General features: G+C 43.5%; 1 protein-coding gene across 1 annotated transcript in view; it reads right to left on the bottom strand.

Annotated features, from left to right (window-relative positions):
* The window catches only part of LOC126297113 (pancreatic triacylglycerol lipase-like), a 137,714-nt gene that overhangs the window by 52,174 nt on the left and 58,720 nt on the right, over nt 1-26,820 (bottom strand). The window contains exon 3 of the mRNA XM_049988099.1: nt 11,400-11,545. Coding sequence (XP_049844056.1) covers nt 11,400-11,545 — 146 coding nt within the window. The remainder of the gene's footprint in view (nt 1-11,399; nt 11,546-26,820) is intronic.

A 26,820-nucleotide genomic window follows, 5' to 3' on the forward strand; every position in this document is an offset into this window, starting at 1 on the left:
TACAGAAACTTCTGCTTTGTTCCGACAAATGAAGCAAATTTTAATATGGTAACAAGAGGAATGTACAGGCTTTACTCAAAATTCACCATTCATGGCACTTCGCTGAAAGTTACAAGTGGTTAACATGCCAAGCGCAAATAAATCGCTGCATTTTCAGCGGAATTCTTTTTAGATACTAACCACAGCCTCAAATTCTGCAGGCAGTGTTCGAGCTGTGTCACTGGAACTGTCTGTCACCTGACCAACAGTACAAAAGATTTTAAAGCGCATTTTACACTCGTATCCCTAAAGATGCAGAATGTGCGCCAATTGAAGTCCCAAGACAGGCTACAAATCCATGACTTTGCCTTTAGTTTTTTTGGCACGATTGGAAATGTGTGACATGTGGCTACGGAATATTATTTGAATGGACAAAGTCCATTTTACTGTGCATGGTGCTGTGTGCGCAGAACTGTCGCATACGAGGGTCTACTCCGCCACATGTTGTGTAGGAACATCCACTGCATTTAGCTTACGTGACTGTGCAGTGTGATTTCACAACCTCCTTCACTCTCGGTCCGCTGGCACCTCATGGGCCTGTTAGGTAGCTCTGACATATACGCGTTATAAGAACTCCTTGTGCAACATCTAATCGCAGCTTTGCAAGAATCCAACTGAGTCTATACAACTATTTTCATGCAAGATGGGGCGACACCACATATCGCTTGCCAGGTGAAATACAACGAATGCATCATCTGTAGGCAGGTTCAAGACGTATGGCCTTCCAGATCCCCTGGTCTACACCCCTGTGACTTCCCACTGTGGGGATATCTGAAAGATCGTGTCTTTTCAGGGATGTAGCTGTACTGTTCCTGATCTGAAGGATAGCATACTATGACATATCACTCTGTTTAAATTGGCTATGGTACGAGCAACTGTCGGCCACGCCGTGTTACGAAAGCAGCATGTGGATGAGTACGGAGACCATATGGAACACGTCTTGTAACTTGTGCCGAAATCCTAATAACTGTACTAGAATCACGCCATCATGTGTTTGATCGTTCCTTCTCTTTTCCTGTATCCATACCGTATTCTGACTGCTTACAGCGCCTTATTTTCATCTGTTGACAAGAAGTGTAACTATTGTTTTTCAGCATACTTCGTGGGCACACAATTTATGAACATACCTACGATGTTTCAGTGCCCTGTGATGTATACAGTCTGCACTTTAGCACTCTGAACACCATCAGTTTAATCATAACCACCTGATACACGTACCGTCTAGAGTGTAAGCATAACGACGTGCCATATGTTACAAGAACATAGCTGTACAAAAAATAATTTATAGGAGCAATAAAAATCTGAATCGCTATCACGTAATTGAAAAGGGAAACTTACTTACGCTGGAGTTAATAAGTCTAAAGGAATGCCAAAGCTAATTTTTCAAAATCTATAACAGTTCGTTCGTCAATCCTACTGTGACAACATGAGTCACAGCCCTCATTGGTGTGTAATGTATTTCAGTACTATATGGTCAAATATCTATTTAGATTTGCAACCGAGTAGTGAGCGCACCCTGTACAGCTGGTAGATGTGACGTCATGCAGTTGGCTAGGGAAGGGGCTCTGCAGAGCAGGGAGGATCCATTCTGTTTCTGGTGGCCATGAGACCTACATCACATGTATAGGATTGTAAACCATGAGTTCAATAAAAATATTCAGTGCAAGTGGACTTTTATTTCAACCTATCGTGACAAATATTTAATTATTAAATCTGTTTGACAGCTCTTATTTTAAACTGCACTAGAGCTTCGTTCGAATGATGCAGTGTTGCTAGATATCCTACCTTACGTTTCTGTCAAATAAGTACAGATTTTCCCACAGGACCAAAGAGTTCTCCACACATTCGCAATTTTTTAGAAATCGCAAATGAAAGAAACTGACTAATTACGGTCCTATAGAAATATCTAAACTACTGAACCTACATATATAAATTGTAATTACCAAATCTAAAACACGACGTCCGAATTGTTAAGTTTCAGATGGGTGTCGGTGACGTTAAACGAACAGTTGTGCAGTACCTTGGGTTGTAAGGCAGACTGTGCAACTGCAGCTGCAAGAGCTTCATTAACCATTCGATCCCTCTTCTTTTTATTTACATCACTCACTATTGAAAAAATTCTTTCTGACTCCATGTTTCAACGAACCAATGCTAATACCGATTTTGCGAGTTTTGCACCTGTCAGGAAATTTCAGCTGGTCAGGAAAGTCTGTAACACGAGGTACAAAGTGCCACATTTCATCTGTCTCCATTCCAATTAAATTACTGGTCTTATGTTCTCCTTGAGCCACTCGCCGTCACCATGTAGCCACCACTTGCCCGCTGACCACAGCCTCGCTTGACACTGTCTGCCTCACATCCACCAGATGGAGTCATTGTTTACCATTCACCAGTGTCTCGTAGGACTTTGAATTTATGGATGGTTCAAAATGGTTCAAATGGCTCTGAGCACTATGGGACTCAACTGCTGTGGTTATCAGTCCCCTAGAACTTAGAACTACTTAAACGTAACTAACCTAAGAACATCACACACATCCATACCCGAGGCAGGATTCGAACCTGCGACCGTAGCGGTCTTTATGTATAGTGTGAGATATTTCCTATTTTAGTTATCAAATCTAGATTCTGAATGAACTTCTTACTGGTGGGTATAGTGTTTATCTTATTCATCGTTGTCAAGAAGTGACTGTCGTTTCGTGACCGTGTGCCCTGTCCACATCACATACCTGGTAATCCCGCTGCAGTCATACTGTTCTGCTACACACTGCTGTTGGCTTGCCTGGAATTATCTATCGAAATATGCAAGCGGGTTTAGGGGAGCCACTCAACGTTAAAACACAACACTGTCCTACGTCTGGTATGAACATCTATATTCTGAGACGATACGGAAACCACAGGTTGCACTGTTTATACTCTAAATCGTAAATGTTTATCCAAAATAACAATCTTGATGATTAACAGTCCAAAATATCATTCGGACGAGCATACGCGTAACCGACACGACGCGAGTGGTTGTTGATGATGAGGAAGCCGAATGATCGAACGAAAGTTCTTACGGTCGTCACACATACAGATATCTGGTAATAGTCCTCCTTCTCACTGGTAATGATATAACACTGTTCGTAAAGTTAATTTTTCAGTTCTCAGTTCTCACTTGTACGAGTGTGCGCATAACCGTTGCGGCGCGGCTGATTGTTGATAATGCGGAAATGCGATGACCGAACGCATGTCCTCACACTCGCTACAAGACACTGTTACTTGACAACACTCTTTTATGGTAACTAATTTCTACTGATTCACATCAGTTCATTCTGGGAGACCGAACACGACGCGGATGATTGATGCTGTGCGACACGCAACACAAATATGTTATTGACGGCACTGCTCATTTTTAATTACATCTTGACGCACTTTCCTCTGAATTACTTCCATATTTAATCACTTTACTGTAATAGCACTTGTAGCAAAACTTCAACCTGAATACTAACAATGGTTCTTACATACAGAGCTACACACTACACAACATAACAGTTTAGTGTCCGACGCTCGACTCTCTAGAAGTGGCTGCCTGCAAAGATACTCCACAACTAAACCAGCGATATGACAGTACACTTACATGTTGTACACTTACATGTTGTTCCCCTTGCAGTCATGGTTATAAAAATTGCAATGAGGAACATTCTTACATGTGTGACATTTCTTCCACAGACACTCTTCCCATCTGCGTGATCTCCATGGACTCCGTTCTCCTGCAAGGCTGGGAACAACTGCAGATCTCACAGCAGGTGCCGCTGGAGATGCTGTGTAGGCAGACTGCCGACTTCCCTCCTTTTCCTACCCGCAGGTGTAGTGTCAGGCACCAGTGGAAACGCCTCTTTCTCCGCTTCCCACGCTTCTAGGCCGTCGTTCCGCTGCACTACCAGCTCCTGCGCCACTGGCTCCTGCCCCACCGACCCTTCTGACCCTGGTTCCTGCGCCACGAGCTGTTCCGCCACTGGTTCTGTCGGCCCTCACATCCCCAGCCTATCCATCCCCGGCGTCTTGCAACCTCCATTATTACATAAAATTACCAAATATGCAGCAACAAGTCGCAAAATCATGTTTTATTCATTCACTTTCGCAAATCGATTTCAACTGATTAACAGCCATCATCGGTGCTTTCAACCAATATGTGCCCTGAGTAGTAATACTGTTTTAAGCAGAGGTCAAACATATTATTACGTTGCTGGTTCCCATCCTCCACAGCTCTTTTTGGTCTTCTCCTACACTGCACTGTGGTTTCCCTCTTCTTTGCTCTTCTCTATCTTCCCACCGTGCACCAGCCCGCTCTGACATCCACGAAAGGGCACCACCTTCTGTCTTTGTTTCCCTCAACATGCACAAGTGACTGCAAATGCTCTCCCACACACGCCAATGCACTCCAAAATGCACTGCTGTGCACCAATACACACACCTGCACATGCACTTTGTCATGTGCCCTTTCTTCTTCCATGGTGCACTCACACCCTATCAGCTACTGAACCACTTGTATGTTTCCTGAATTCCGTAACAGTTCTCGGCAGTCCTCCATCTTCTCCTTTATCACTGCTGCCATTCCCGATTGCTCTCCCATTTCTTCGGTGATGTGCACCACATCACAGCACATCCCTCTCTCCATTCCATTCTATTCTAGGCATGCTCTGGTTGCTCCAGCGGTCACCCTCTCAGAGCTCTTAATGACAATTGGCTCCCAGCTGGCTACCTCACTGGACCATTTCGTGTCACCTTCACCATCGTCTGCCGTGGATCGTGCCATACTCCCATTGGCTGCCTACACCTGACACCCAGGGGGGCATTGTTGTCCTCGAGGTCTCACTTCCAGCAACATGACGTCCCATCCACCATCTGACAGTTTCCCTCATCCCGCCATGCCTCATGCTGTCCCCCATACACTGTAGCCATGATCGGCTTCTTCTTGAGGGTAGCACTGACTCAGACTTTCTTCAGATAGGTAACTTCGACTCCACTTTTGCTGCAATGGCCCTTGTACTAGCATCACTCCAGGCATGCCACAACCAAGAAACTACTTTCCTGCACTGGTCACGTGCCAGCTGGAAAACAATTTTGCACTCTTCCACTGGGCGTGAATATAATCAGCAGCCAGGTGCATAGCTGATAGTTCTTGTTGCTGAGTTCCGCTGTGCTCTCTCCAAGCTCCAATCCTGGACATAAGCCACCTCCATGAGAAGCCCAGCAATCAGCCTCAATGGACTCTGCCTGCGTTATGCTCTCATGTCGCTTTGCCAGTGCCGCAAGCGGTCGCTGCCTGCCACCGATCACAGGCTCGTATGTTCAGCTCCACACACTCCACAAGCCACTTCCGGCGCGGCACGTTTCTTTTTACCGCACTGCCAGTGTCCAGCAATGTTCATTTGTCTAGCTAAAAGCTGTAGTAGAAAATACTACACCACTACTGTCTACTGCAGGTCGCAACATACATAGAATTGTCCGGTAAACAGGATGTGGCTAGCCACTGAAATAAAAGTTTTAACTTGGCAATGTAAATTTTCAGGTGTATTTTTACGATAAAGATCACAGTTAATACTGCCAAGTCCGTAGAAAGTGGCAAGGCAATGTAAAGTTCATACGTGCACCACAATCACACACGTAGCCAGTTTATGGTATTTACACACATTACCAAAGTTAATAGAGTTCACCGGATCGTTTAGTTATGAAAATGCTGGCACAAATGTTGTGCACTCTGCTCTACAAGTAATACCTGTTCCAGTTACCTGTTAGATCGCACAACACGCCACACGGTTTTAACTAAGAGTCAAAAGCAATAATTTTGATATTCCGTCCGAAATTCCACACGACTTCCACTATACCGTTCACTTAAGTACACTTTGTACTACTTCACGAACTCGCAATTAGCATTTTTCCGCGATTTTACAGTACTTTCGTCGGAGCTGCTTTCAATGAGATGTTACTAGTTCGAACCCTTAGCCCCGACCCCCCTAGATCAAATCAAAGGCTTTATTCCCAGCATAGATTGGCGCGAGCCTGCAGTTTTCTGATTGGCTGATACCACAAACAGCAAATCAGGTTGCAGTATTATCCCACGCTAACCCGCACTTTACTTCAATGACCAATCATAGGAAAACATTTCTTTCTATGGCAATTGCTAAATAAATAAATTTAGAAAAGTATCAAATATAAAATTACTCCTTCTGAAGTTACCGATTAATTTGTGTTCTACTCACGATTTATAAGTACCATAAACTGACTGCACATTTAATTATAGTAAATCCCCTGGTACTTCATGAATAAACAAAATAATTTTCATTTACTTCTGTTCTTCTTCACTCATAAAACACTCACATTGCTAATTACTACACATATAAAACAATTATAATTGTGTAAATACATTAAATATTAATCAAACATAACTTTATAAAATTGTTTTAACTTCGACTGCTAGCACTGTCGGTCAACTGCTGACCTCTGCCGCCTACTAGTATAACTACGTGCAGCTCTGTAACTCGGGTCCGTGTCAGCTGGTGACATCTGTCGATGACTCATGCCTATAACGATATCGTCGTAACAAGTGACAGGAGCGATGCGAAGGCGCTACGCCTCACACTGTGCAGCTGCTGTTCACCTGATCATCGTAGCCTCGCTGGCCACAGCTTGCCTGTGTCCTTCGACCTGCCCTTCCATTGCATACTGCTGAGTACTGCCTTGTGGTACTTGGGATTTATGCAGAGTGTGAGACATTTCCAGTTTTATAGTCTCAGTTGCGAATTCGAACAACCACAAGCAGTATAAAGGAATGACGACAGTCAAAATGTGTGCTGGACAGGGACTCGAACTTCGATTATGCAAGCAGCCGTCTTAACTGCTTTGGCTATCCATGCACGACTCTGGACCAGACCAAAAACGGCTCTGAACACTATGCGACTTAATTTCTGAGGTCATCAGTCGCCTAGAACTTAGAAATAATTAAACCTAACTAACCTAAGGACATCACACACATCCTTGCCCGAGGCAGGATTCGGGACCAGACCCAAACTACCATATATCGTCATTCCTGCATGACGTGCATGCATGTCCAAAGAAACATTGCATCACTCTTTTTATGAACATTGCCACTGAAGTATTATATTTTCTATTTCAGTGATCAAAACTAGATTATGGGAGACCTTATTATTGGAGGAAACGTTGTTTACGATATTCCTCGTTGTCAAGCACCGACTTATTTTTTGGGTTTTCATGTTCCATGTACAGTGACATAATAAAGCTCTGTTCATTATTACCATTAGTATATCAAAAAGTGTGTTGTTGCACTTGCAGTCATGGTTATACATCAATGGAGAAGGAACGGCTACAAACACCCTGTTAATGTATGCTATATCAGCACATATAGTCCAAAAGCACTGGGGGGGGGGGGGGGGGGGGACACAACTGCAGTGCTACAGTGTCTCGCAATACAACAGGGGGTACCTTCACTAGTTGGTTGGTGGCATGTGTTAACTGTAAGTTGGCTCATCAACTAGTCCAGAATCTGTAAAGTCAGAAGGCTTCAGCTGACTGTAATTTGTTTGTGCTTGCAGCTAGCAACTCTTGGAGAGCATTTTTCCGCGCAAGTGACTTAACACAAGGAATACCTGACCCTATAAGTACGATTATAATGTATTCAAACAGTGAAATTAAATATGTAGTCAGTGTCAAATTTTTAGGGCTACAAATTGACCACACCCTAAATTGGGAAACTTGCACTCTAGACTTAATGAAACGCCTTAGTTCAGCTAATTTTCAGTACGCAGATTTAAAAATGAAGTTAGTTTGTTCGGCGTATATCCATTCACTAATGATTTGTGGACTCATCTTCTGGGGAAAATCCTCTCACAAAGAGAACATTTCCAAAATTCAGAAACGATTTATTAGAATTATATCTGGTGTCAGTCCTAGATCATCATGCAGAGATCTCTTATTCTAACTACTACTTTTCAGTACGTATACTCATTGGTGTCCTTTGTCATTTCCAATATGTCTCTTTTTAAACAAAATAGTGGATAACATGATTATAATACGAGAACCAAAAACAATCTGTATAAGGACTATAAAAGCTCAACATTAGTACAAAAAGGAGTCAAATACATGGGTACTCATATATTCAATAACTTACCAGAGCATATCAAAGGTCTTGTAAGTGATAAAGATCCGTTTAAGAGTAAATTAAAAAACTTCCTGTTGCCCAACTCCTTCTCCTCCTTCAATGAATATCTTCACAAGGATTATAGTTCATAACTCTGTCTGCATTAGAATTGTACAATATTCATGATCTTTTACTCTTTCCACATCCTAGAGACTCCTCTCCAAGGGATCCATGGAAAACGATAAGTGTAATGTAACATTTGCCTGTCCATCCCTTCTCGTGCATACACTTTCACACGTGGTCAGTTTCTGATACTAACTGTGACGCGCACTATATACAAACCTCGCATTTGGCCGCCTCTCTCTTTTTGGTACCCCAAGTGCACACGGCTCATTGCGATACAGCCTGTTCAGAAATCTTACAGCAGTAGCGCCTTAGGCCCCTTTCAACCTGACGCCCTTAGCGGCGGCTGGTGCCACTTTGGGCTTAAACAGGTAGTGGTTGCATCGAGTGGTAGCGACCTGGCAGTACCGTGTGAGGTAGCCATTGTTGTTTGCTGCGTTCAAATTCAAATGGCTCTGAGCACTATGGGACTTTAACTTCTGAGGTCATCTGTCCCCTAGAACTTAGAACTACTTAAACCTAACTAACCTAAGGACATCACACACATCCATACCGAGGCAGGATTCGAACCTGCGACCGTAGCGGTCGCGCGGTTCCAGGCTGTAGCGCCCAGAAAGGCTCAGCCAATCCGGCCGGCTGTTGCGTTCTGCGTTGTACTTCACTCTGCTGAGCACTGTTTCATTTCCTTGTCATAATTGCACATAGTTGTCACAGATACAATCTTTAATATCATATCAGTCCATAAAAAGCTTTAGGAATCGATCATGAGCTACATTCAAGCAATCAGGTCAACCAGGAGATTCACTTAGTTAAGATCGCACACGAAATCTTCTTTGTTTTGATTGGTTCTCAGTTTCGGTTAACAATCTAGCGATCTTGACTTCAGAGGTTTTCAATCCTTAAGTCCGCAGCACGTGGTCTAGCGGTACCATTCTCGCTTCCCGCGCACGGGGTCCCGGGTTCGATTCCCTGTGGGGTCAGGGACTTTCGAGATGACTGGGTGTTGTTGTGCCTCTTCATCATCATCATTGACCCCCATTATGAAAGGAGGAAGGCAATGGCAAACCACCGCCACTAGGATCTTGCCTAGTACAGCGGTGCGGGTCTCCCGCGTCGTCCCCTACGCTCCTAGGAGTATGGGACTTCATCATCATCATCAACATAAATACAAAAAGAAACATTCAAGAGATTTTTACCTCCGTGTGTGTTTCTGCTTCACAGAATCACGAAGCATAGGTTAAGGTGCCTGCATTGTACTGCTCCTCCCTGTGTGGTGACAGTTGGCCAATTTAACAGTGAATGCACTGTTCTGCTAGGTCGCACAGTCCATGTGCTGCATGCGGCATGTAAACGATATGACATTCGTCCGCCCCTCACCATTCGTTCTTCAAATGGTTCATATAGCTCTGAGCACCATGGGACTTAACATCACTCAACAGCCAGCCATCACGAGGCAGAGAAAATCCCTGACCCTGCCGGGAATCGAGCTCGGGAACCCACGCGTGGGAAGCGACAACGCTATCGCACGACCACATTCGTTCTTCTAATTTTTTCTCTTCATCTTTCATTCCGCCCTGTCTCCCCTACCTCCCCTCCCCCCAGGAAAGGGGAAGGCGTGTCCTTGTAGAATTTATTTCTTTTTGCCGTGCCAGCCTTTCACATGCCAACAACACGTTGGCTGATGTGGTGCGAGAATAATTTTCTACGCAGCGTCCTGAGATAAACTGGCTACCACATCACCAGAGGCCAATCTTGCTCTGAAAAAAAAAAAATCTCTCTGCAGCAGAATGACGAGAATCATCTTCACTTTACCTAAGGCCAAACCAGTAAGTCAGGTAAAACATAACATGACATTGAGAGGTTCAGCAAGAACAACATTTTAATGTTTAACCTGCACACATGCCGAGCAACGAATGCTCGTCAATCGTAGCAACCAGATGCGCAGCCTAGCTCGAATTCGGGCAGGGAAATCACAGTTCGGAATAATAACTTGTTTCACGACACATTATTTTTGATCTTTTGCAACAACGCAGTCTTGGCAACAAGAGCTGCACGTTGGCCTACAGGGAAGCGTAAGTGGCTCCTGTATTTTGCATCAGTGAGCATCATCAAGCAATCAATTAGACCGTTTAACTTTTTCTGACAATAGTAAGCAACAATTTTGTGTTATTTCTGTAAACGTTTAAGCATTTATCTCACGATCATCGATCAATAATAATGTAAGAAAGGTATAAAATTTAAATAAAATGAATGTTAGTGAATCGAACAGAGAGAACTAATGAAAAGAAACTTCTTGGCATATTAAAACGGTGTGCCAGACCGAGACTCGAAGTCGGGACCTTTGCCTTTTGCGGGCAAGTGCTCTAACAACTGTACTACCCGAGCACAACTCACTACGCGTCCTCACAGCTTCAATTCTGCCAGTACCTCGTCTCCTATCTTCCATACTTCACAGAAGCTCTTCTGCGAACCTTGCAGAACTAGCACTCTTGAAGGAAAGGATATTGCGGTGACATGGCTTAGCCCCAGCCTGGGGGATGTTTACAGAATGAGATTTTCACTCTGCAGCGGAGTGTGCGCCGATATGAAACTTCCTGGCAAATTAAAACTGTGTGCCGGACCGAGACTCGATCTCGGGACCTTTGCCTTTCACGGGAAAGGCTGTGGCTAAGCCATGTCTCCGCAATATCCTTTCTTCCAGGAGTGATAGTTCTGCAAGGTTCGCAGAAGAGCTTCTGTGAAGTTAGGAAGGTAGGAGACGAGATACTGTCCGAATTGAAGCTATGTGGACGTGTAGGGAGCCGTGCTTGGGTAGCTCAGTTGGCAGAGTACTTGCATACGAAAAGCAAAGGTCCCGAATTCGAATCTCGGTCCGGCACACAGTTTTAATCTGCCAGGAAGTTTCATATCGGCGCTCACTCCGCTGCAGAGTGAAAACCTCATTCAGCGAGAACTATTTTTTTTTTCTGCGACCCTTACCTAGTCACAGTGAGGGTTTTGGGGCCCATGGCGCTAACAAGCCTGTACACCCATGGTATGGTGCATTGCTTCGATTGCTTGTTAAGAACGGGACTGTAAACTGACTGGCTGCACCCCTTACCGTTGATAATGGGAACAGCACTGCCATTGTCCGGACTTTCGTTGTGACCGAAGAAGTAGAAGACAGAAACCCGCCGGGGATCGAAGCCCGGTCCGTCGATGAGCGTCGAAGCTTTGGACGTGGTCACGTCACGCCATTTCTTTGTCCTGCACAGAAATAAGTCATATTCTTAGACCATTACGCTTCTTTTGGTTTTATACACCATACTTCTACGATAATGACAGTAACTTCCAGAAACGATCAAAGAGACCACATTATCAGTTTAAAGTAAGAAACTAGTGAATCGAAGCCGTAAAGGTATGTGAGAAACTGTGACCTGTGATAGAGGGGGACGGGGAGGGAGATATTGGTTTGTGGATGGAGTAGAGATGGCAGGAATAAAGCACAGTTTCTTACAAAACAGATTTCAAATATATTCTGAAGCTGTGTTTATTAAATACCATATGTATTGATCTAGAAATTTGCTACAACAATAGGAAAGGACAAAGAGCTACCCTTTCTCATGCGCTGGTTACGAAGAATGGTAAGAACACTGGCCGCGCCATATATTGAAAACTGACTCATACGGACTGATATGTTCGCAACCCATCAACATCTACGTCTACATCTACATCTTGGTGATTACTCAGCTATTCACAATAAAGTGCTTTCATGCTATCTCTCTACCGTTCCACTCTCGAACGGAGGACGACTGTTCAATCCCGCGTCCGGCCATCCTGATTTAGGTTTTCCGTGATTTCCCTGAATCGCTCCAGGCAAATGGCGGGATGGTCCCTTTGAAACGCACGGCCGACTTCTTTCCTCGTCCTTCCCTGATCCGACAAGACCGATGGCCTCGCAGTCTGGTCTCTACCCACAAAACAACCCAACTCAACCCAACTCTCGAAAGGCATGCGGGAAAAACGAGCACTTAAATTTTTCTGTGCGAGTCCTGATTTCTCTTATTTTATCGTGATGATCATTTCTCCCTACGTAAGTGGATGCCAACAGAATGTTTTCGCAATCGGAGGAGAAAACTGGTGATTGAAATTTCATGAGAAGATCCCGTCGCAACGAAAAATGCCTTTGTTTTAATGATTGCCACTCCAATTCACGTATCATATCCGTGGCACTATCTACCCTAATTCTCGGTAATACAAAACGAGCTGCCCTTCTTTGTACTTTTTAGATGTCATCCGTCAGTCGCATCTGATGTGGATCCCACATCGCACAGCAATATTCCAGAATAGGGTGGACAAATATGATGTAAGCAGTCTCTTTAGTAGACCTGTTGCACCTTCTCAGTGTTCTGCCAATGAATCACAGTCTTTGGTTAGCTCTACCCACAATATTATCTATGTGATCGTTCCATTTTAGGCTATTTGTAATTGTTATCCTTAAGTATTTAGTCGACTTTACAGCCCTCAGATTTGTGTGACTTGTCGCGTAATCGAAATTTAGCTGATTTCTTTTAGTACTCATGTGCATAACTTCAACCTTTCTTTATTCAGGGTCACTTGCCACTTTTCGCACCATACAGATATCTTATCTAAATCATTTTGCAAGTCGTTTTGATCATCTGATGACTTTACAAGAAGGTAAATGACAGCATCATCTGCAAACAATCTAAGACGCTTACGGAACTCAGATTATCTCCTATGTCGTTAATATAGATCAGGGACAATAGAGGGCCAATAACACTTCCTTGGGGAACACCGAATATTACTGTTGTTTTACTCGATGACTTTCGTCTATTACTATGAACTGCGACCTTTCTGATAGGAAATCACGAATCAAGTCGCACAACTGAAGCGATACTTCGTAGGCACGCAACTTGGTTAGAAGACGCTTGTGAGGAACGGTGTCGAAAGCCGTCTGGAAATCTAAAAATATGGAATCAATTTGACATCCCCTGTCGATAGCATTCATTACTTCATGAGTATAAGGAGCTAGTTGTGTTTCGCAAGAACGATATTTTCTGAATCCGTGCTGATTATATGTCAATAAATCGCTTTCTTCGAGATACTTCATAATGTTCGAATACAGTATATGTTCTAAAACCCTACTGCAAATCGACGTTAGTGATATAGGCCTGTATTCAGCGGATTACTTCTACTTCCCATTTTGGGTATTGGTGTGACTTGAGGAATTTTCCAGTCTTTAGGGGCGGATTTTCCTGACGATCCAGCGAAGAGAAATGATTAATACTATCATAACGCAAGTAAGACGAATATATGAGCCGCAACACTTCCGTCTTGAGAGGAAACGTCCGGAACGCGTTCTAAGGAGCAATAGCTACTCTACCATAAGAAGTGTGAAAAACCAAACACACGTCGAAGTGACACGTCGGTAGAGGAAATGTTAGATACGGTATTTCCACCATACATACCCAGGGAGACAGACAGAACTGGCCGTATACCGTGCATACACGGCAAAAAATCTACAGTATTTAAACTATCAGGAAGATCAAAGTGTGTCTCCGATAGGCAAAGGACAAAAAGAACCCCCTCACACTGGCAAAGACCAAAGAGGACCAAAATGTTGAAATGTGTGTGAATTCCTGAGGACCAAACTACTGAAGTCATCGGTCCCTAGACTTACACATTACTTAAACCAACCTATGCTAAGAACACGCACACCCATGCCAGTGGGAGGACTCCAAGTTCCGGCGGGAGGGACCGCACAATCAGTGGTACGGCGCCTCAAAACGCGCGGCACAAACAGGACCCACTGGTAATGTAGGGAATGTGGTGCATACCGGGCACGTGCGGGTAAGTGTATGGACGACCCATCAGTACCAGAATTACCGAAGGTAAACGGCATGCAGGTTGAGACGGTGTGGTGGAGAAACTGGCCACGGTGGAGCATACGCTGTGTGAGACCAACCAAATAATAAAATTCGTCGACACGGAATTTCCTGCTGTGGAGAAGAACTTTCTTTGAAATTTGACACCAGACTCACTTCCTGTTTTGTTCTCAAACACACGTCATCCACGGCAGGAAGCAGTTGCTCTATGTGTGGTACTGATGGTTAAACATGAGCACTTTCCATTTACTAAAATTAGTTGTCTTAGTGTGTTAAGGTGGCGTAACTGAGCAAGAGGGAGTTGAAGCTACGACACCTGGCACACCACACACGAGCTGACAAGGAACGAGGACGACAGCAGTGGGGGGAGCACACAGCTGACGATGGTGGTGGCATTCAGACCACGCCCTGAATCGACGGGGACGGTGGTCAACTCAGCGGCCACGGGAGGTCACATCCAGCACCTCTGTGTACGACAAAGAGGTCGGTCCTGGTCTCTGTACACGGAACGCATTGGGGGCAGCAACGAAGAGGTCCAACAAGGTTTCTATATTTGTTGCTCGCCACGTCAGCTGGAGCGACAGCCCAGATGACCCTTTGTGCCTGATGGCACCAACTTTGACGGCCTGAGCAAAAAATAGGCTCTCGTCTGATCACGGTCCCTCCCTTGCCCTAAAACGTCTATAAAACGAGCAATGACCTGTGGCTGAGCTGCGAGAGGTCACCGATGGGATCTTGGGCCTGTCGGACAAGATGTCAACAACGAGCCCTTAGGTGAGAGTCATCCTGCCTCAAGAAGATGCGGGCACATGTGTGTACACAATACCAGACACTGGACTGGGCCACACCTTGTTGAATTGTGTAAAGATGACACTTACACCATGCACAATATAAGCGTCCAGTGACAGTGAGACAAAAAATCTTTATTTATAAAATATCAAACGGGCATTCACATATAATTGAATGAGAGCAACCACTATCAACTTCACAAAATGTTACACGAATATTGTTCATGTATGTTTTTAGGAATTTAAGTAGAGTCGGGATGGATAACTGAGAGTAAATGGACCTTAAGTTATAATTGGGGGTCTTGCCATTCAAATGACAAGCACAGAGGTGCTTAAACATGTGTATTTGCCCTTTGCGACATGTGTTCTTGCAATATAATTGTAGTTTTATTTTGAGTACTCTGACCAATAATTGTCTCAGGAATCGGCAGAGATTAAAGTAAAATTAGACTAAATAATGACCACGTCTTTAACAGTAAATCCAGTCATTGAAGGCAGCTACCCTAGGAATGAGTGGGAGTTTGCATCAGAGAGGAGGCAGCGGTAATCAATCGTCCGTAACTACTCACGCAAACGGATTAAAAATACCAGTTATGGAGATATTAATTTTGTACCACAGGTGGTACCACCATAAGAATCATCACCTGTACTACAAAATTGATTTGAAGAGAGAGGCTGTGTAAGATGGCAAGAACCATGCCCCTTACATGACGTCATTAAAGATCACCTAACTCACGTTGAGTGAGCAATAGGAATGAACAAGGCATGATTGGATGATCGACAAGGCACAATGCATCTTGTAGAGTTTATAGTACGGATGTAGTGGAATAATTAACGTCGGGTGATGGTTTTAAAGTAAGTCACACGACATAAAAACTTTGTGGAAACAAGTCGATTTACTGGACGCTAGTTTACCCCAGGAAAGCATTTAGAGTTGAGTGTTGCCGGCGGGGGGAGCGGCTAAGGGAAGCGACAATAGGCAGCTTAGGGCGGCTCAAGCTCTGAGAAAGCGGTACAGTGCGCAGCGTCCAGCCGCCTTAAGATGAGTGACAGTGACTGGGTGGTTGACCCGACTCCATTCTGCTGTACCGGGAAACAGACGGAGAACTTTACGCCTGTTGGTAAATGTCCATCATCCCGTTTTCTGTGAAACATGCCAGAAAGCCGCACAAAGCTACGGTGAAGCGGTCAACAGAGGTCAAAATATGCGTGTTCATGACTATAGCAACTTCACGGTGAATTCACAGTCTGCAGAACCTGAAGTAAATCAGGTGAAGAGCGACAGCAGGAAATACGCCAGCCTCCGGTAGGATCGAGGAATTTGAAGTACTCTCCTGGGAGTCAGAAATCTGGAAAACTTGGTGTTTGTGCAGACACTAACCTTGATGGGTGGCCTGGAGGGAGCTAAATAGAAGATGTTGAGAAGAAGGGAAATTTGTGGGAATTTGTTCACTTCCCAGAGCAGGCATTGGTCGGCGCTGGGAAGCGACGCATAATTAACACGACTTGCATTGCAATTGGCGTAAGTGATTTTGCTGGAGGGGAAACTGAGGCAAAGAGCGGACTGGCAGAAGTCTCAGTAGAGGTCTTACATTCCCAGCTTGCCTAGAGTGCAAACGTAGCATTCTTGACTCAGCTTGCCTGAGAAAGAGTGAGCATCTCTGCAGTTTAGGACATAGCAAAGGGAACGATTGAGCTTGGAGATAGGAAATTTTGGTTCAGCTATGTAACGAGCAAGATAGCTAGGAGTGAATAGACGAGTGCAGCTTTGCAGCACCACGAGGTTGGCCGACGTCCACATAACGACGCCGCTCCGCCACGCTGAATTCGGTGATGTTGCGCCCACTCCGGCCACTGATTAATTTGTTGGATCACGCCGGCAAAGTTTCCACGAGGGTTTCATGGGCCGTGTACTGGAGAATTCTTCTCACACTTCACACTACGCCTGAGTCAGTCGATAGGAATTACTTTTGAGTTATCAAGCTTTACTGAGCGAGGTGGCGCAGTGGTTAGCACACTGGACTCGCATTCAAGAGGACGACAGTTCAATCCCGTCTCCAGCCATCCTGAATTAGGTTTTCCGTGATTTCCCTAAATCGTTTCAGGCAAATGCCGGGATGGTTCCTTTGAAAGGGCACGGCCGATTTCCTTCCCATCCTTCCCTAACCCGAGCTTGTGCTCAGTCTCTAATGACCTCGTTGTCGACGGGACGTTAAACAACGCTAACCTAACCTAACCTTACCGAGATTTACTCCACGCAAACGCAATTTATTACCACTGCCTGGTAGGGGAGTCATGTAATGTGATGATTGAAGGTCGCAAGTTAAAATACATTTGTGATAATCGACTGCATCTGTTTTCAATCAAGTAGTGGAAATCCCAAGTCATGTTCTTAATTAATTTTATGTTCAACATTTGCATCTGGTGTTCAATAGCTGAATATAACATCAATGTGCACCCCTTTTTAATTAAAAGTGATCAATTCTGAATGAGTTAATGTCAACACTGCCACCGCAGTTCAATCAGGAGTCACAGGGCCTTATTACTTTCTTTGCGTTATCCGATATTGCGGCAGTTTTGCACTCTCTGTTGATCTGTTAGTCAATTAGCTGGGGTGAACATACCCCAAAACCAGGTACGTGACGCGTGGGGCGTTACAAGTATTACATGTAACGTATTTTTTCTGTTATTCCTTTTGTTTAGTGAATTTTTTGTATGTTTTAGAAGATGCCATGATGAATAAAGTTCAAAGCATGCTCGTAAATCTACAATAAGTTCAAGGAATGGTAGAATATGATGTATTGATGACAATTTCGAGAAGTTGCTTTCAGACTGGTTGCACGAAAATAGTCATGAATCCAGGTTGGAAAATGAATGCTCATATACAGATTCTGACCGACGCAGAAGAAAATGATCAGAGAAAAAAAACAGAAAGAGGCTGATAGTTAGTGAGATTAGTGGTAATAATAATAATGATGATGATGATGATGACAATTGTGACAATATATTGGCAGATAAGCACGAAACAATTACTGCCAGATATTTTGTTGGTTATTTCACAAATATTTTGCTTCATTGTTATTGAATACTAATATTGCAACACTTAATTTTGAATTAATTAAACTTAGACAAAACCTTATAGATGAGGCAACCACAGCTATGAGTATTCATCTTGGTTATTAATGACTGCTTGAGCTGTGTTTAGTCCTTTATTACTTTATCACTACCAGTTACGTGGCACTAAAAGTCACATCTTCAGGTGAACACGCTGTGACTCATTTACAATATATCGGCAAACAGTTGGGGTCTAAAAATATTGAACTGGCTCTCTTCATTCCCAGTAACGTTGGCACAGAGAACATGCCACTTATTCCAAATACAGGGTGAGTCACTAACTATTGCCACCTAGAATAACTCCGAAACTATGATAGTAGCCGAAACGTTTGTGGGACAAAAGTTGCATGGGACAACGGAGGCCATAATATGACATTGGTTTTTTGTTGCTAGGTTGGGTCGCGCCAGAGATATGAAGGTCAACTTTGTTTTTTAAATGGGTCGCTGTAGTCTGGTACTTATTCTCTGATAGCGGCTATCCAGACGAATCCAATGATGTGTAACAGTAAGGTCTCTGGAGGTCAAAGACGTGGCATGAACGTGCATTTATAGAACGTGATCGAAGTGCTGCATTTTTCTTATCATGGAATGAGTGGTATTCCTTATCACTTCGGCACTTACCGAAACACGTGCTCTGACAATTCTGTCTCGTACATCGTGCAAATAGTAAATATTCGACAAACACGGCGTATCCATCTAAAGTGACATTGACATGTAAACACCATTCGACGGTTTCGCACTACAGCACTAATAGAAACGGTAAGACTAGTATCGTCGAATCATGCGAATGTGAATGATATTTTTCTTAGAGAAACAAGTCGATATGCTTCTCATTTATGGAGAATGCCAACGAAATTCAGTGAGAGCTGGAGACTTATACGCTGAAAGATATCCTCAACCTACTCACACTACACGTTGTACATTTAAATATGTGTATCATAAATTGAGAACAACTGGATCCTTAACGCATCAGAAACGTATCCAGCAAAGGAAAGTTACTAACGAGGAAACGGAAATTGGTACTTTTGCCACAGTGGTTCGAGATCCTTGTGTTAGTTCGCGTCAAATCGCATGGGAATCTGGCATCAGCCAGAGTCGTTTTGTTCATGTTCTGCATCGTCATAAATATTATCCTTACCATATCAGTCTCCACCAAGAATTAACTAGTACAGATTGCATGAGTCACATTGAATTCTGCCGATGGACTCAGCTTCAGATTCAGAGGGATGACACATGTATTAATTTGATTTTATTTACTGACGGGGCTACGTTCACGAACCATGGAAATGGTAATTTGCATAACAAGCAATAGCGGGCATCTGAAAATCCCTGTTGGCTGCGGCAAGTTGCACGCCAAAAACCTTGGTCGGCGAATGTATGGTGTGGGATTCTGGAGGAGAAGCATATCGACTTGTTCTTCGAAGGAATACATCCTTCACATTCAATTGATTCGTCGTTACTAGTCTTACCGTTACTATTAGCGTTGTATTGCGAAACCTTCGAATGGTGTTATCATGCCAGTGGCACGTTAGATGGATACGCCGTATTTGGCAAATATTTGCGATTTGCACGATGTACGAGAGAGAATAAGTGATAAGGAATACCACTCAATCCATGATAAGAAGATTGCAGCAGTGCATTCATACCATTGGTCATCACTTCGAACACCTTCTGTAAATGGACGCTCATGCCACCTTTGTGACCTTCGTTGATTTTCAAAGACCTTACTGTTACACATCATTGGATTCTTCTCAATAGCCATTATCACAAAATAAGTACCAAACTATAGCACCCCTTAAAAAAAAGTAAGTTGACGTTCACATCTCTGACGTGACCCCACCTAGCAACAAAAACCCAACGTCATATTATGGCCCCCGTTGTCTCATGTAACTTGTGTCCCAAAAATTTTCAGCTCCTATCATACTTACACATCGTTATCAGGAGAAAAAAAACTGGCGTTCTACGGATCGGAGCGTGGGATATCAGACCCCTTAATCGAGCAGGAAGGTGAGAAAATTTAAAACGGGAAATTGATAGGCTAAAGTTAGATATAGTGAGAATTAGTGAAGTTCGGTGGCAGGAGGAACAAGACATCTGGTAAGGCGAATACAAGATTATAAATACAAAATCAAATATGGGTAACGCAGTTTCACAGTTCACACAACTTCTTCTTGTTTTCTCAATTGATCTGTGTTCAGTTTTTCAAGGCCTATCCACTGTGCTAACTTATAACTAAATCTGTGGGGGGTGCGGATGGGAGGTTCCCTTGTCAGCAGGAAGTTCGAATGGCATTTCGAAAATGCGTATCGTTCGCATACCTAAGCCTGCGTGGTCGACGGTTACCTCCCTCACAGTACCATCAGCATGACAGAAGCGGAGCCCCTGTTTGGTCTCACGTAGGATGCGTTCGCACGCCGCGTCGTCAATGATTTTAACATAGACCGTGCTGCTCACGATCGACAAATGTATGCCGATAATATCGGTCGCCGGGATCTTCACTTCCTCTCGCAGAAAACGCTCCACCTCGAGTGCTTTGGGTCGGGCATAATCGTTGCAGAAAGTAAATCAGAGTGTAGATTTACAGTAACTGTTCGCCACGGATCGTACACGGTAAGCCGGCACTTCAGCAACGGCCGTCTGAATGTAAACAAGGCGAGCTCGCGCCCCGCACGCGGTGAACACGGCCACGTCCGCTCTGTTGCCCTGCCGAAGGCAGACTGACCACTCAGCTACTGGAGGCGGAAAAACCGCGTATAAGCTGCGCTTACTAGAGTTTTTGGCTACTTGGCGTGTGGCTGTTTCGTGTATAAGCAGTGAGAGAAAGCACCCAGAATATACCCGGATACATTATTCTGACGCTGCCAAGATGCCAAATTCGCGCATGCGCACAACTCTCTGAGCTAGAGTGGGGGTACACTTCACTTGACTCGTGTTTTGTTTGCGGCGCGTTTCTCAATCGTTTTGAAGCTATTGCAGTTCCCATGTTCGTATACTCATTTTTACCATCTATTCTTCTCTTTTTTTTTACTGTATTCTTATTCTAGAGCCGGCCAGTGTGGCCGAGCAGTTTAAGTAGTTCTAAGTTCTAGGGGACTGATGACATCAGATGTTAAGTCCCATAGTGCTGAGAGCCATTTGAACCATTTTTTCTTATTTTAGACTCAGCAACGAACACATGAGTTCTGTGAAAATTCCGAAGCCTACAGCAACCGCTGACGAAAGGGTGCGAGAATTTGAATTTGATGGGTTATATGCTCCTGATGAGTTAACAGTGTTTTGAAAATTCTGCAATATAAGAGTTTAATGATCTGAGTGCAACCAAATGTTTTTATTGTTGTATATTCGTTTAAATTCCATGGAGAAGAAATAAAAACTTTGAGGTTCGCCGATGACATTGTAATTCTGTCAGAGACAGCAAAGGACTTGGAAGAGCAGTTCAACGGAATGGACAGTGTCTTGAAAGTAGGATATAAGATGAACATCAACAAAAGCAAAACGAGGATGATGGAATGTAGTCGAATTAAGTCGGGTGATGCTGAGGGAATTAGATTAGGAAACGAGACACATAAAGACGTAAAGGAGTATTGCTATTTGGGGAGCAAAATAACTTATCATGGTCGAAGTAAAGAGGATATAATATGTAGACTGGCAATGGCAAGGAAAGCGTTTCTGAAGAAGAGAAATTTGTTAACATCGAGTATAGATTTAAGTGTCAGGAAGTCATTTCTGAAAGTATTTGTATGGAGTGTAGCCATGTACAGAAGCAAATCATGGACGATAAATAGTTTGGACAAGAAGAGAATAGAAGTTTTCGAAATGCGGTGCTACAGAAGAATGCTGAAGATTAGATGGGTAGATCACATAACTAATAAGAAGGTATTGAATAGAATTGGGGAGAAGAGGGGTTTGTGGCACAACTTGACAAGAAGAAGGGATCAGTTTGTAGGACATGTTCTGAGGCATCAAGGGATCACCAATTTAGTATTGGAGGGCAGTGTGGAGAGTAAAAATCATAGAGGGAGACGAAGAGATGAATCCACTAAGCAGATTCAGAAGGATGTAGGTTTCAGTAGGTACTGCGAGATGAGGAAGCATGCACAGGATAGAATAGCATGGACAACTGTGTCAAACCTCTCTCTGGACTGAAGACCACAACAACAACACACTTTTGGAGTTATTTTAGGTGACAATAGCTACTGAGTCACCCCGTATAATGCAACCGGGGTGTATTGCATCACTTGCAATGATTGCCCATGTGGTACTGGCAGGAGCTTTAGCACCAGGTTTTAAGAACATTTTAGGGTTTCTAGCTCAAAATCTGCCTTGAGTGCACACCTTTGTGAGCAGAAGCTTTCCGGCACCGATTTCACTAGTAACAAAAGAATTTTACATCGAGAAAAATTGTGTCGCACTTTAAGCATCCTGGAGGATGTAGAAATTATGAGATCCATTAGTTGTTTTGAATGCCAAGCCCCGAATGGACAAATGGAGTTAAGAAACCACATCATTTTGCCAGTTTTCGACTGCCTAAGTTAGTTGACGTAATACTCTGTACTTTCTTCAGCTCATCCTCTCTCTTCCTCCTGGCTCTTTGTTCCTCCTCGTCATTTCTGCCCCCTCTCGCCTCCTCCTCACCTCACCTCCCCACCTCCTATGCATCCATCTTATTATTTTAGATTTCCCACTTCTTCATTTCATGTTTGTGTACTTTTATGCGAGAAATTGATATTTCCAGAGCCACAGTTGTCATTAGGTGGTATTTCTGATACTTCATTCATTGTCGAATGTCACCAGATTGGCGGCGTGATCATAATATTTAATTGTATTGACACTGATATATTTTTGGCTGTTTTCCTGGGATCACTCCATTTGCTGTCCAGGCATGTGACACTGGTAGCTGTTGGCCAGAACGAATGAAAATTTCCAGCTTAAGGTGAGAGCCACCACTGAGCCTTCCGAACTGGTCAGATGATGTACGAGGGTGAAGTTGACCTAACTGTGTCGCCCTCTGGGCGGGTAAATAGCGAACTGGTACTCAGTGTGTACTGGACAGCCTTCGTGTCCGAGTGTGTTCTGTGAGAAGATTCAATAACACTGTCGTTTGAGCTGGACGATTATTGCCCCACCTAAATTGATCAGTTGATGGCTAGACAGACACAGTGACAGTCTCTCTGGCTTCTGAGACTCTGATACAGACAGCATGTGAACACCCGAACACATCAAGAAAAACAAGCTGCGGCACTGGCCTACGCAGCTTTCTGCGAGCTCCAACACCTAACCATGGGAACTGCTGTGGAATGGATTTTGGTTTGAGTGTGTGTGTTTACAAAGTGCGCTGTGCATGTGCTGGCAACTGCTGTTTGTGGCACTGAGTGTTTCTCAATGTGTCACAAGGGGCTCTGTCTGGCAGAGGAACGTCGGAGTTCTGTTTCTTTAAATAAATGGGGATTTGTTGTTGTTAGTATCCTGCAACACAATAGATCCTTTCCCCACCTTCTTCTTCCTTATGTAGCAGAGCGTTTTATAGTGATTTAAAAACATACACTTAGCAGACCTGTATATTGTCAGGAATTACACAACTGTGGTGGTATAAATTCCCATCAAAATTGGAAATTACAACTATCATGTTATACAGCATTCCTTCCAATTACAATATAAAATTTCTGACTGTTCAATTTATTATTTCTAATAGAGATACTGCAGGGAAAACACTTCAGTAAAACCCCTGGCCTGTCTCCTACGAATTGCTTAGGGCTGTACCACTACTGAGCTGAAATTTGAAATTCTCACTACCATTTTCAACTACATGCAACACAAAGCATTTCCCCACAAACAACCTGACTATGCCAAGATCCATCAACAGGATGAAAGGAAAATCAAGAAGGACGAGTTGTAGGGTTTGGAAATCGAGCGGTTGGGAGGTCGAATCCAGGATAGCCCCAGAATTTTTCACCCAATATGCCAGTCCTAGAATGCACGAATAAGAAGCAAGGAAAAACTGTTCCATACAGAGGGTATCAATTTAATTAATTAGTCAAACAATTTCATGGGGTGGGGTAGAGCATATGTACTATTCCCAAGACATCCACAGTCCAGCATTATGGGAAGGGTTGGAGATTTACCAAGTATCTGCTACTTTGTTCAGAACAAAAGAGGGGTTTGTGCGGTTTCTGGTGGCGTGCAACAGATCCGCACTGGCAGAAAGTGGCCACTTGAAATAGATAGATAGATAGATAAAGATAGAGAGACAGAGAGAAAGAGAGGGAGAGAGCATGTGTTAAGACAGGTATCAGTATCAGTATCAAAGAGTTTGCCGCCAGCTGATGCACTGTCCAACAGCAATTAACTGTAGGGGCAAAGGAGGAGGGTAGGAGGGGATAGGGGAAGAAGACTTTGGGAAGTTTCTTCTCCCAGCACCCTCTGCTGGTTCTATTGTGAACTAACTCAGCCAGTATCCGCACAGCAGGACGAGCACATAGAGCAGCTGCTTCAACTGACCTGGTGTAGATGGTGTGTGTTTGGAAACAAAATAGGAAATGAGTCTGGCATCAAATTTCCGATGAAGCCATCATCCGGTACCGCGCATTCCTCCGCAGGCGACCAGCGTCTCCCAGTCCAGCACTCATAACTCAAATGGTTGCTGGTGGTCGGACGACTGTGGCGCAGTGCATCAAGCCCAAAGAGGCGATTGGGAGGTTTTTTCCGGATATTTTTAGCGCAATCTCTAACAGTGTAATTATGTGTGATGAATGTGGTTTATGTCGGTTTCATAATGCTATTCTTTGCGTGATCGGAAAAAGCGATCTATTTACATATTTAATTTCTTCTTTTCGATGTAATTTACAAGAGCTGCATCTTACAAAATTAAATAAACAGCAGAGAATGACGCGCTTTTTCTGCCAAATTCCACCCGTGGCAATTAATATACAAATTAAACTTTGTAAATAAACAATATATATTATTATGTGCTCTGCAATGTAGTTGAGTTTCCTTTCGTGGGATCTGTCCAGTCCATCAGCTCAGGACAGATTGAGTCTCGCTCCCACCAGTTTTCAGACAGAGGAGGGAAGGGGGAAGTGGGGGAGGGGAGGAGGCGCCCTGTCTCCTGCAGACAGATCGAATAAAGAATGAGTAAACTGAATTCAACAATATGTTGTTGTTGACGCTAATTTGAATTTTGTTCATGAGATACTTCCTCTCCAGCACATATTGAGTCTTATCGCTGCCAATTTCCAGATGGTGTGAGGAGTGTTGGGGGGGGAGGGGGGGTATTTTTGGAGGGGATAGCTGGAGGATTTTCCAGAGGGGGAGAATTTTATTGATTGGTCATTTTAATTAATTAGCCAATTAATTTGTTATCAAAAGTGTGATTGCATCGGCTAGATGGAGAGGGGGCTGAGGATTTTCCAGAGAGGTTAGAGAGGAGGAGGGAAGGGTGGGAGATTTCTCGAAAGGATGGATTATCACCAGGGACTCACAAATCAACCCTAAGGAGGTCATAAACCACTTAGCAGAACAATACGTTGAGGGGAGGGGAGGTAGATGGTTTAATTGATTAATTTAATTAATTATCATTTCAATTGGACATCAAAAGTCTGCCAGAGCAAAGTTTACCTTATTACAGATTAGTCCCTGTCTGTCAATACATGTGGTTCATGTGATCTAAGTTTAGCTGTAGTTTTTCCTTCATATTTCCAGTACATAATGATATCAGCAATAGTCGACTTGTGTAGCTTTAGAAAGGTTGAAATGTCCCTAAAGGGTTCGGTATTCAGGTGACATCCAAGGACTAGTCCAGTCTGGAAGTCACTGACCTCTCCTCACTGACCCATTCTATTGCTAATGCTTCTCTGTGGACAATACAATAATCCTCACCTTCTTTTACATTAGCAGATCCGCCTTTCGTGACATCTAATGGTCAGTTCTGTGTTGTATAGAACATTTTTGACCGCATAGTGTTGTCTCCATCTCTCAACGTCTGAGAGCTTTTCCATGGTCGTTAAGCCTTAAACGGAAACATAGGCCGATGTGCATAATTAGAAACATCTAGTCTGAGAGACCTGATACATCCTCAATCACATCTTTCCTTAGATTTACTATTTTTTTAAAATTTGTGTATGTGTCTGGGTTAATAGTTATGGTCGTTTTCCTGAAACATCAAATTGAGTATTGTTTCAGTTTTCGTCTTGAGTATTAATAACCGCTGCAGCTGTATTTAGTCCTTTATTATTGGATCACTACCGATTTCGTGGCGCTAAAGCCACATCTTCAGGTGAACATCTGTATAACAATAAATCCAGAAGGAATAACAACCCTAAGATACACAATGGTATGGTAAATTATTTTAAGATTTTAAAAATCATTTTAAAATATTTAAAAAATCTACGTGAGAATATCAAAATATTAGTACTCACATGACTAAAACATCAGAGCGGAAAAGCTCAACATTCGTTGTCCATCAGAACAAAACACCACTAAAAGACGATATGCCATAGAATAAAATAGCCGATTCCACTCTAGTGGATGGGTCCTAAACAGATCGTACCATAGTGATCTATTGGTAAGGAGAAAATTAGTGAAAACTATTAAGGGCTAATTTTGGGCCAGAACCAAGAAGTAAGAAGTGTTGACCTAGATACAGGCGTCAAACAAATAAGTATTGGAGGAAAATCAGAACCGGGAAAGCGCGCTTACCGCTTCTCCTGTCTATACGGAACCGCGTACAGGGGATGCG

This window comes from Schistocerca gregaria, chromosome 1 (genome assembly GCF_023897955.1).
Source record: "Schistocerca gregaria isolate iqSchGreg1 chromosome 1, iqSchGreg1.2, whole genome shotgun sequence".
NCBI lineage: Eukaryota > Metazoa > Arthropoda > Insecta > Orthoptera > Acrididae > Schistocerca > Schistocerca gregaria.